Below are 12,978 nucleotides of genomic sequence, written 5' to 3'. Positions count from 1 at the left end.
ATAAGCGAAAACCAGTTCATATGGTGTGAATTTGTGACTGAAATGAATGCTTGTATTATAATTGAATTGTGCCAGTTCTAGGAGTTTGTTTTGAAGCTCCGAATTTTCCGTCGAAACGGTCGAGGAATTGAGACGAGCTTCTGAATAACGCTGCTCGTTGGAGCGTGAAAAAAAGTTCGACGCGATCGCGGATCGGTATTTAATCCGTTTTTCGGGGAATCCCTTTAAACGATGCACACAGGGATCGTAGACGGTTTTAATCCGCAACGGAATTCGGTAAAAGAAACGTTTCGTAATAAGCCCGTGTTTACTTTTGTCACAGTGCCGACTAAGAGAGAGCGAGGATTCCCGGAATCGATATATTTATATCTTTCGTCGTCTCGCCTCGTCCCCCTACAGGTGCCGAGCTACTCGATCCACCCGGGGGAACCTGTGAGGGAAGGACGAGTGGCGGGGAACCGCGAACCTCGCTCGCCCGTCGGATATGATTTATTTTATAAACGATTAATAATATAGATACAAACAAATATTGTACAGTAAATAGAATAAAATAATTAGTTGTAATATAATGTAAATTTAAACAAAACTAATGTAGGAGGAAATATAATTAATAAAGTGAGCAAATCTCAAACAGAGTTCATCCCATTCACATTTTTTTGTTGAGAAATTCTTTAAATATTCGCAAAGTGGATGATGTTCTCTTTCTAATGATCCGTTTGATTGAGGTGAAAAAGATGTTGTTTCGATTTTTGAGAATTTAAATCTTTTTGCAACTTGTTTCATGACTTTACTAGTGAAATTTGTTCCTCTGTCGGTGAGTACTACTTTAGGTGAGCTAAAAATGCATATAAATTTTTTTACAAAAGCATCCGCGACTGATTCTGCTGTTTGGTCTTTTAGAGGTACTGCTATTAGAAATTTTGATAGTTAAACTTGTACGGTTAAAATGTATTTATTATTGTTGTGAGGAGTACGAGGCCGCGAAACCGCGGGCCCCACCGGCGCGCGCTAGTACCAGCGCCGCCGACAGGTGGCGATCGCGCGCACCGCGAACTCGCGAGGCGAACGGCCTCGCGAGCATTGATATGCCAGGCCGCGACGCGACAGCCGGCAGATCTACTCTCCGAAGCGAGTCTCCGACAAGCGATAACGAAAGTACGATCAGCTTCATCTTGATTCCGATTACTCCACCAGCAGCGTTCGGCAGGACGGGTTGTCTTTACGGCCGTCCTCCGATACTGTCCGCTGTCTTCCTTGGCCACGGCCGAGAGTTCTCTCTCGGCGGCTTCCCGACTGTCGGACCGGGCGTACACGTGTCTACGGCGTCCACCGGATCACGGTCTTCTTACTGCCTGAGTACAGGACGGGATGTGTCTACGGTCGTCCGCCCATGAAGGCATCTAAAGACCCTTCCTGAACATCCCCACTACCTCCGCCGCTCCGAAACGCAGCGAACCGACGGCCAACATCCCGTCTCGCGACCGCGACCGTGCCGCGCCGTAACCGTCTCGCGACCGTAGATGTAAGTTACCGTAGATTTAAGTACCGCGCCGTAACCGTCTCGCGACCGTAGATGTAAGTTACCGTAGATCTAAGTACCGCGTCGTAACCGTCTCGCGACCGTAGCCGTTAAGTTCATTAGATTGATAGGACCCCAGGGCCATAGCCTTAAGTTAGACTTGTAATTATTAAGTGAACATATCTATTATTTTTCACCCACAACCAACCGACTTATTTATTCGTTCGCCTGAACCCCGGACTTATCAGCTGAGCCAGCAAACCCCCGACGATAACCCGTCACATTGTTTTTTGTAACGTTAAGTGGATCGACAATGTCCATTGCGATTTTATCAAAAGTTTTTATTGGTGTATCTGTTATGACCATTGGTTGTCTAGTTTTAACTCTTTTTAATTTGTTTCTTTGGCACTCTTCGCATTTTTTTATTCTATTTCGAATGTCTTGTTTTAGGTTTTCCCAAAAAAATTCGTCTTTTATTCTGTTATATGTTCTGTTTACCCCTAAATGACCTCCTAGTTTTGTAGCGTGGAATTGGTCGAATATTTTATCTCTATTGTAACCGTGCTCTTCCCTTAAGAGGAGGTTACCGGTATGTTAGAAAAGGGAGAGAAATAAAGAGGAAACACTCAGATTTAGAGAGAGGAAGATTGAGCAATAGATTTTATTCTACTTGAATACGAGGTAGATCGCGGTACATTTTCCAGTCGCGTAGCGTCTTTCCAACGGTCGCGATCGTTCTTACTGCGATCTATATATAAAAACTCTAACGGCGCGATCGTCTTTGACGTCTAAGGCGAAAACTAAATATGACTTGAACGCGAAGCGCAACGTATCGCTTTCTCGCACAAACACGCTTCACACAACGCTATGAACGACGCATGGAAACCTGCCGTCGAGCTCTCTTTTCTATTTGAAATACCTATTTGAACGCGGGCATCGATTTCCTCACACGTCTCATGGCTCGCTCTCTCAGATTCTCTTCTCTTGCGAATTCATAGGAATTCGGTTGATGGGAGAAGCTGATATCGGTTGCTCATGGACGTGGAAGCAATCTCGGAAGCGAGACCAGAGCACGATATTTCGTAGCTGCTGATTTGCTTGCGGTGAGTGCGTGTACTCGAGTGATTCTACAAGAGCTGAAAGTGCGTCTGATCGCATTGGAGTTTCGACGACAAGTGCTCGTTCCGCGGATCGGCAGGCACCTCGCTCAGTGCTCTAGGCAGCGAAGGGGAATCTTACGCTTACGCGATTCGTACCATGACATGATAGTGGGGCCGGCCCTACGGGCCCCTCACTATGTGACGTATCGGTGGCCTAATCGATCGGTTACAATGTTTTCAGGTTTTACGTATTCGATATTGTTTAAGCAAACTATTATTTTAATGTCGGTTTTATTGAAACTGTTTTTTACTATTTTGTCTATTTCGTTCCAGTTTATATTTAGTATTTTAATGTCTTTTGAAATGCTGAAGATTTTTATGTTTTTCCGTATAAGTAAATCTTTTAATATATTAAATAGTTTTATCAAGTTTTGTTTTATTATTTCCGATGATGCTGCTATGTTTAGACATAAAATAAAGAATTTTTTATTATTTATTTCTATTATTTCAACTTCATTTTCGGATAGGTTGGGGTTTATTTATATATTTTTGGTTTTCATTAATTCGTTGGTGGTTTTATCCAAAGGTATGCCCTGTTGAGTAATTATGTGCACGGTGTTCTTCTATATTGTCTTTTTTTGTTTTATCTTCCTGTTTCTTGCGTTTAGTCGTTCTTCCCTTATTGTTACTATTTGAAGTTGTCTCTTGATCTAACGGTTCTTGGATCTTTTTCCTTGGTCTACCCCTTTCTCTTTTGATTTTGATATGATTATCGTTTGAGGCTTCTACTTTATCTTTATTTGGAATTTTTGCAGGTGTCGAGTTTTTACTGATTTCTTTCTTTCCCTGTGCTCTTGTTGTAACGGAAATGTGTACGTTGTCTACTGGATTCCTTGATAGTGCATCGGCATTTATATTTTGCTTATCCGGTTTATAGACTATATCATATTCATAATCTGATAGCTTTAATCTCCATTTTTGCACTCTGGTGTTATTGTCAGCTGTTTTTAGCCAGAGTAATGGTTTATGATCTGTAACTATCGTGAATTTGTTTCCATAAATGTAGTTTCGAAATGTTTTTATCGCGAACATTATTGCTAAAGCTTCTTTTTCGTAGGTGTCATATTTGGTTTTGGCTTCCTGTAATACTCGTGATGCGTATGCAATTGGTCTATCTTTTCCGATTTCTCCTTGTGATAGTACTGCACCTAGGGCGTATTTAGATGCGTCTGTCGTGATAACGTATGGTTCGTCGAATTTTAGGTACTGTAGTATAGGTGCGTTGCATAATATTTTTTTGAGTTTTATGAAAGCTTTTTGTTATTCTGTGTTCCAGGAAAATTTGTTGTGTTTTTGTAATAGGATCGTTAAAGGTTTTGCGATTTTTGCGAAGTTATGTATGAATCGTCTGTAGTAGCCTACGAGTCCTAAGAATTCTCTTATGTTCTTGATGTTCTTAGGAATTGGGAATTTTTGTACGACTTCTGTTTTTGCTGGGTCGGGTTTTATACCTTTCCCACTTACAAGGAACCATACCGAACTGTCCGTCTCAGATTTGAATGAAATTCAGTGGATATATTAAGCAGGTGAAAATAAGAGACACGTATTATTTTATAGTGGCCCAATCGTAAGTTAAAGGGGTAAAAGCACCCCTTGAAGTTTCAGCAGAAAAATGGTATCTCGAAAACTATCACAGATATAAGAAAATTTCTTAAGGAAAAGATTCATGGTTTCTTGAGGTAAAACAAAAGGTGGTGACAGATTTTGTAAAAAGTGCTTTGTTTATAACAAAAAAATTTATTGTTACATTATTTTAAGAGATACAAAAATTTACATTATGACAAAACAGAATCGACATTTTTTTCTAAATTCATTGATATATAATATGATAGATTTGCCTCTTACAGTTTTGTAAATTTTCATATAATACGCAGAACGCTATGTTGAAAGCTGTCTTATGTATGTCTCTTGGGTTCATCTTGATTTGGTGGGAGCCTGATTTTAAATCTATTACGTGATATAGTTTTGCCTGTCCTAATTGGTCGAAAATTTCAGTTATATTTGGAAGTAGATATGGGTCTGGAATCGTTTTTTCATTTAATTTCCTGTAGTCTATTACCAGTCTCCATCTTTTCTTTCCCTCGGCTGTTTTCTTCTTCTTGACTACCCAAGTTGGAGCGTTAAAGGCACTTTTTGAATGTCCGACAAAACCGTTTGCAATTAGTTTTTCTGTTTCCTGTACTGCAGTTTCTTTTAATCTATGTGGTAAAGGGATTTGTTTTACGTATACAGGTTTTTCGTCTGTTAGATTAATTTCGTGTTGTTCTGTATTATAAGATTCTATTTTATCTCCTTCTACCCAAAATATGTCGTTATTGTCCTCAATTAATTTCTTCATTATGTTTCCTTCTGATTGATTTCCTAATCGAATTTTTTTTAATAGTCTGTCTTGTCGATTTTCCGTTTCCTTACTTTCCGTCGCAATACTATTTTCCTTATTTCCTATAAAACTGATTGTTCCTACCTCTAATAGTTCACTTTCGTTTATTTCTGGTAGGTTTTCTGTTTCCTGAAATCCTTCTAGTATATCCTCTACATCGTATGAGGCATAGTTATATTTGTTTCCTAAGAGTTCGGTTTCGTTTTTGAATTTGATGCTTATATTTTCATCTACTTTTGTTAGAAATGTTATATAGTCGTATGAATCTATTTCGCACTTTTCTTCGTGATTGTCGAGTACTGTATTTATACTGTTTATTATCTGTCCTACGTATTTGTTAGCCGTTTCTAAATGTTCTTCGAGATTTGGTGACGTCGTCTGTTCCGTATTTATTATTACGTTGCATGGTTCGTTATTTAATTTGTCCACTATGTTTAATAAATGTAATATATCGTTATTGAAGCTATCATCTGAGTTTTCTGTCATATTATCTGGTTGCAGAAGGTCTTGGTTTGCACTGTCTTTGTCGCTCGAATTTTCGCTGATTCCTGTTTATTGCAATGTTTCTGAGTCAGTATGTACGGGTGTAAATGTGTCATTAGCGTGCGTCGTGCCCTGAAATATTTTGTTGAGAAAGCATTTCTGCTCATCTGTTAATTCCGATTTAACTGTTTCAACTGTTTGTGAAGATAATCTTTGGTTTGTATTCGCTTCTCCTGACCTTAATTCAAATTTTTCGTTATTTATTTCCACGTATCCTTCGTCTAGTCTTAATTTTTGTTCGAGGAGTACTTTTATTTCTAATATTCCGTCATAAGGTATTGAAAAGTCCTGTGGTGCTACGTGGGAATCGAAATAACGGTAGTTTATAGGTATTCTTACTGCTCCTAAGGTTTGTAATGGTTTGTCTGTAATGCCTGAAAGTAATATTTTCCTATCTTCTAGTATTGCGTTTGCTGGGATCTAATCCTTTTTTATGATATTTAATTGTGCACCGCTATCAATAAGTAGGTTACATTCTCCCCTCTTGTGTAAAGGTTTTCTATTGTGATGTATTGCAGTAGATTTTCCAGTTTCAGTGAATACATTGCCATTCTTGTTGATATTTTTTCCTCGTTTATGTTTCGGTTGTCAGGTAATTTTGTTTCGAGAGGTTTTTCCTGTTCCGATTTGTTAGCCTTGGGGTTGTCGTTAGTTTTGTACGCTTCGAGCGGCTTACTGTTGTTTCTTGCTGTGCGCTCTCTCTCGAAGAATCTATTCGTTTCCCGATCTGTGCTGTTGACGATTTTGATTTCTGTAGCATTCTTCGGTTGTGTGGCTCGTGCTTTTACATAGGTTACAGACTTTTCCGGCACTGCTCTCTAAATTTTTGAGTTTTCTACATGAGCTTATTTAGTGTCCCGGTTCTTCACAGTAGGGACAGATGTCTCTTTTTTGTCCGCGTATTTCAATGGTTTTCAGTTTTCTACATTCTTTTATTGTGTAATTTTGAGTTCTACAATACTCGCAAAATTTTCGTGGGTCGCTTGTATGTTTCGGATTGTCCCTATTGCCATTACTATTTTCAAAGTAGTTACCTTCACTGTGATTGTATCTTCTGTGGTAGTTACTCCTGTATGAATCGTTTGATTTTTGTTGAGATTTCCTTGGCTCGTGGCAGTCTCCTGCCGAGTGTCTTAGATGACTACAAAGTTGGCATTTAATTTGGTTTGTTCTGGTTTGGAAAACTCTTGCCCCTTCGCAATTTTCCGTGTTGTGACCTTCTTCCTTACAAATTGTACACATGATTAATTGGAAACCGCTGGTTTTATTTGTTGGGCAGTTTTTTGCTGTGTGGTCCAATTCGTTGCACAGTTGGCACATAGGTGTTGGACAATCTTTTGTTGTGTGATACCTACTATTACAGATTTCGCAAAATTCTGTAATTTTTTGGAATTTCGTGCAGGTATTTGGGTCGTGACCGGTTCCTTTGCATTTCCAACATGTCTCATATTCGATTATAAATGGGCATTCGCTGACTGTGTGCCCCTTTACTTAGCAGTATTGGCAGTGCCTTCCATTTAATTTGTTCATCTTACATGCATCTGTTGAATGTTCTGGAGCGTTGCAATGTTTGCAGATGAGTTCTATTTTCTTATTGGCCAGTTTGCAGTTATACGATATGTGATCTTTGCTTTTGCAATATACGCATGCCACGTTGTTGCAAAATAATGCTTCATGATTTAGATCTTGGCATATTTGACACATGTATATTGCTGAGTTTGCATCGTGTTTTCCGAGATTGCATAGTATGTTAGCCGGGTTGTTTCTCAATATATCCTGCTTCTCTAACTTTGTTTCTACTTCGATGGCTTTCTGTATAAGGGCGTCTAGATCGTTTTTTTGTTTTACTTCTAACCTGATTTCTTGCTTTAGTCCGTTTTTAAAGCTTCTTTCTGCATCGATTTTTATGGTTTTGTCGAATTCTTGTATAGCTTGCTGAGTTATACCTGCTTCCGTTTTCTTTAGTTCTTTGATCTGGATTACTAGTTCCTGTAGTATGTTCCCATAGCCGCGCACTGTCTCGTCTGGTTTTTGCATTAGTTCCGTTAATTTTCCATATAGGGTGTGTATATTTTCGGTAGACGGAAATAGTATTCTTATTGCTTTGATAAAATCATTTACGCTATTTATGGGTGAATTTATTAATGCTTTATATACTTCTCCTTGTAGTTTTATTTTAACAACTGGAATTAGGCCTGGTTCGTCTGCGGGTGTTATGAGGTTTTTTCATGCTTTAATTTTTCTATGTATTCTGTGACTGACATATTTTTCCCATCGAATTCGGGTACTAGATTTGCTACGTATTTTAAGGGTAATCTTAGAGGTGGGGCTTGATTTTGTTGTTCCATAGTTTTGGTTTTCGGGCTTTCCCAATTGAGTGTTAGGTCTCCTTTGCTATTTTCTTCGTCTGGGGTTCCTATTAGACTTGGTTGTTCAGTAATCCCTTCGATTTCTAGTAGGGATATGTCGTGCTTAAAACTGTTGTTTATTGTCTCGTTTGCCGTTTCGTTTTTATTTCTGTTGTCTTGGAGTGATGGTGATGCAAAAACTTCTGTTTGCTTCCTATTATCAGTTTGATTGGTGTTTATTGTTATGTTCCTTATTCTGGGTATTGCACCCAAATTTGTATTCGCGTTTGACGTTTCGGCTATGGCTTCTGGTGTGAAATTGAATGTTCTCTGTTCAGTTGATGAACGGGGTGTTTTGCGACTTTGTAAGAAGGCTGATGAGTAGTTACGGTTCTCTACGATATTTTTAAGTTCAGAATTTTCTTGAGTCCTGTTTCTTGTTAATCTGTTTTCGTCTGTAGTGTTTTTGTTATTCGTTGGTTTACAATTTTTATTATTCATTTGAACATTTTATTATTTGTAATTTGTTTAGAGAATAGATGAGTTTGCTTTTATGTTTAAGTGATTTTTATGTATGCTTTGTAGCAGTATTTCAATTAATGTTGTGTTTAAAATTGGTTTGAAAGTAAATGATTTGAATTGTTGCAGGCAAAGATTTATATTCTGGAGTTATCTACCCTATTTTACTCGTTAGTCGTTAGTCTGTTGGCGTTCAATTCGTATCGGAACCACTGTAACGTCGCGAGTTCTCTCTCTCACTGAGTCCTCGGCGTTGCTTATCAGAACTGTTAGCTAGGTGGAGGTTCTCACTTACCTTTCCCTGGCTAGCAGACGTATTGGTGATGAGTTGTCCAGATGTTGGAATGGTAGGGTAGATGGTTGTAATGTAGATCACGCACTTACAAATCACAAGTATGTTTATTCACTAATTTTACAGTCTTGGCTAGTGTTTACAACTACCGGAGTCTTGCTCTGTCGAAGTTCTGGGCTTCGTAGCGTTCGCAGAGTCGAACGGTACTTCGCGTATTGTTCGCGGATTTAAACGAGTACTTGAGTCGGATGAACTGCGCGTGGCGCCACAGTGGTGCAAAATCCTCAAAACGTGGCAAAAACTCGATGTTCATGGAAACGGTATTTAAAAAAATTGATGTAGCAATATTACAATACATCAATCGTAGATTACAATATAAGTTATAAAAACAAAATGGCATTAAAAACAATTGCGTCATATGTTATTATAGAAAAATGTTCCTTTCCAGTTTTTGTTGTTTTTGTTTTTAATCCTTGAAGTTTTTAAATATTATCGCATGGATACTATTTAATGCGATAAATGCTTTACTCTAAATGATTAAAATAAAGAAAAATTTGGAAATTTGGACATTGATTATAATTTTTTGTTTATAATTAAGGTCCTTCAAGTCCCACCTAAATTTCTTTTTTCAGTTAAAAATAGACATAAATATGAACATTATAATCCAAAAAAAGTTTGCGACTTTTTGCGACCTTCGTCACAGTGGTGCTTTAAGCGGCAATATACGCGAGACCCCGAGCAACCGTCCTGACGCGGAGCACCACTGTCGATACTTCGTCTCCTGCGAATCTAATTCGCTTCCTGGCTTGATACAAAAATCAAGGTTGCAATTTTCTCCGGGTGGTTTTCCAGGATAACAATCTGCTCTATCGCGTGGTATAATTCGATTTTACGCTGGACTTCTATTTTGTCAGATAAATTGAAAAATATCCTAAAAATTGGTGCCAAATCGGGGTCCCTCCGCGTTCAATGATCGTTTAAACATACATAAACGTTTATAATGTATTAAAGATAGTTATCGTTGTACTCAGGAAAGTCTACAAAATCTGTTAGTGTAAATAGATTTTCAATATCTTTTACAATTACGTCAGAAAATTTGTTTAAATCTGAAAAATATGTTTTTATTCAAAATCAAATTTCTGAAAAACTGTACGTATAGGAGCAAAACAGTTTGCAGATTCGTAATCAGCGTACAAAACACTATAAGAGTCACTTGATGAGGATCGGAACACAAATTCACTGTTGGACAGTGTTATTAGTGATTACGGGCAATGAACTTATTCCAGCGGAATATATGTATAATGTATTGACAAAATATCGACTCTAGGAAATTCCAAGCGGAAAGGGACCGAGACCTCCTCGGCCGCCCAGGAAGCCACCGTCGAGCCTGCAAAACGAAACCGTTTAATTGCTCTATGGTCCCTTCGACTCGACAGCCTGAACGACCGAAGACACTGTCCAGAAACACTCGTTTCCCACGCGGAACTCCCATTGTCGTCACAATACCATGTTTTGAAGACGGACTAAAAAGTATAAAATAATTTTTCCTAGCTCCATTCAGATTACTAACCCCATAGATAGTCCTGAAAATTTGTGACTGTAAATTTTTAATAGCTATAAAAATACTTGGAAGATTTAAAACGAAAAACGTGGGGCGCAAGATAATAGTAAAGAGTGTAGACAGTAGCTTCCGTTGAGAAAACTCACACAACAGTTGATATCATTTGCAGTGCAATGAAATTGTTAGTGACTTAGGTGAACTATTCATACATCAATAGTTATCTATTGCATGCACCCCACGTTTTTCGTTTTAAATCTTACAAGTATTTTTATAGCTATTCAAAATTCACAATCACAAATTTTCTGGACTATCTGTATGAGGTTAGAAATTTGTATGGGACTAGGAAAAATTATTTTATACTTTCTAGTCCGTCTTAAAAACGTGGTATATTAACGCTTTAGTGGTCGCACGTCTACGCAGCGAAACTCTGCCAGGGGCCGGCAATACTTTTAATGAATTAATTAAAAAAAAACTTTATATAAATTCATGAAATAATTCAACATATGCGAACACGCACATTTTAAATAAAAAATACAATACAAACAAACACAAATAATTAAATACTTGTACTTATAATTACAAAAAAATAAAAAAGAAAGAAATAAATCGCCGATTCATAAACAAAACATCCGTGACTGTTAGAATTCGTCGCGTTCGAGTATCACTTACCGCTGGATCCGAGTCCGATGACAGACATAGGGTTCCGACATCGACACCTTCGATACTCTTGAAAAGCAGGTCAAAGCCCCAAATGTATTGATCCTGCCACGTGCCAATTATATGTATTATGTTATCCGTCTATAACGTTTACAGAAATCATCACCCAGCCAATAACACTGCGCAATAGCCAAATGATTTCGTAACCGCCACTATGACATTGTTATAGATTTTTGCAAGCTGGATACCAATCTGAAATCCGTTTCTCAAAAACTACGACCTAGAGAGAAATAGATTTCAGATTCGTATCCAGCTTGCAAAAATCTATCAGAATTTCATAGTGGCGGTTACGAAATTAAAAAAAAGTCAGAATTCGTTGTACAGTGTAACACATGTTGTGTGAGCGTTCTCTAAAGTGTTAAACATTCTTTTTTTATTTAAATAATTATTTGCTATGAAACTTTTATCAACAGATTTGTGATATTTTTTTGATTAAAATAAGCCAAAACTCGACGTTAATCGGATTAGTTTTGTTATTAATCAATTTAAATTGATCAAGTCAATCATTGGGCTCTAGAAAATTGGTGGTAGGGCAATGTCACACAATTTTATCGGCCGGCGCAGAGAAAAGGAGACATCCTTCGCACACAACGCCAATCTCTTTATCTTACACGAGCCTAGTCAGTAGATGTAACTCCTTCGACCAATAATACGTTGGGGCTGCAAGCCGTGTGAGGAAAGGCGAGGCACGACTAATGAGACGTACATTTTTTTCGAAAGCCAAGTTACGAACAGCGAACAGCAGTCAATTGGAATTCATACTTTGCGACGCTCTCTTCAACCGAATATCAGTATACATATTCCGTTGAAGAGTGCATAATACGTACAATTGCCACGAAATAAGCAAGTGGCTCGGGACCGAACCGTTGCTTATTTCGAACGTCATCCATTCATCGTGTACGCCGATTTCGAATGCATGCTTAAGAAGGTTAACAGTAACATCAATCAAGGACACTGCAATGCATACCAGCAGCACGAAGCATACAGTGTGGGATATTATTTTCACTGTTCGTACAACGCAGCGGTGTGCGAGTATCGCGCGTATCGGGGTCCTGACTGTGCTGAATGGTTCGTGAATGAATTTGAGAACCTTGTAAGAAAAATTGCATCATTATTTAATACGATTGTGCCCATGACAAATTTGACGGGTGATAAAAGAGAAAATTATATGAATGCAACGCATTGTTATATTTGCGAAAAACCGTTCGACATCGACGAAACAAAAGTTCGAGATCGTTGCCATTTCACTGGTCGTTACCGAGGACCTGCTCATCAAGGATGTAATTTAAATTATAAAAATAAACGTTTTATACCAGTAGTGTTTCATAACTTATCGGGATACGATGCCCATTTTGTAATAAAAGAATTGGTAACGATTATCGAAGGCTCGACATCAGTCTTGCCAATTACAAAAGAAAAATATATTTCATTTTCAACGAATCTAAAACGTTACAAAATTTCGCTTCGATTTATAGATTCATTCAAATTTTTAAATTCAAGTTTAGATAAATTGAGTTTGTATTTAGGGAAAGACGATATGACGATTTTACGGTCACAATTTAATTTTTTGAACGAGATAAGATTCGATTTGCTTACACGAAAAGGCATCTTTCCATACGATTATGTTACCGACTACATGAAACTGAACGAGACGACATTGCCGACATGTGACAAATTTTATAATCAACTAAGCGACTGTGCCGTTTCACAGCAGGATTATGACCACGTGATAAAAGTCTGGCGCAGTTTTAATATAAAAACACTTGGCGAATATAGCGATTTATATCTAAAAACAGACGTTTTATTATTGGCTGACATTTTTGAAAATGGTAAATATTTAGAATAAGGGAGCCACCTCCGATTTCGATTACCTTGAAATATGTTGTCAAAGTAGTCATTCTGAACAACTTTATCCTATACATATAATAGTCGGACTCTT

General features: G+C 37.9%; 1 protein-coding gene across 1 annotated transcript; it reads right to left on the bottom strand.

Annotated features, from left to right (window-relative positions):
- Window positions 1-6,451: 6,451 nt before the first annotated feature.
- LOC123988555 (CCHC-type zinc finger nucleic acid binding protein-like) lies at window positions 6,452-6,922 on the bottom strand. The gene has a single exon (XM_046289085.1). It carries the CDS (start codon window positions 6,920-6,922, stop codon window positions 6,452-6,454), a length of 471 nt encoding a protein of 156 aa, XP_046145041.1.
- Window positions 6,923-12,978: the final 6,056 nt, after the last annotated feature.

Source organism: Osmia bicornis, chromosome 2 (assembly GCF_907164935.1).
Source record: "Osmia bicornis bicornis chromosome 2, iOsmBic2.1, whole genome shotgun sequence".
In the NCBI taxonomy this organism is placed as follows: domain Eukaryota; kingdom Metazoa; phylum Arthropoda; class Insecta; order Hymenoptera; family Megachilidae; genus Osmia; species Osmia bicornis.
This window is presented reverse-complemented; position numbering and strand designations above follow the sequence as displayed.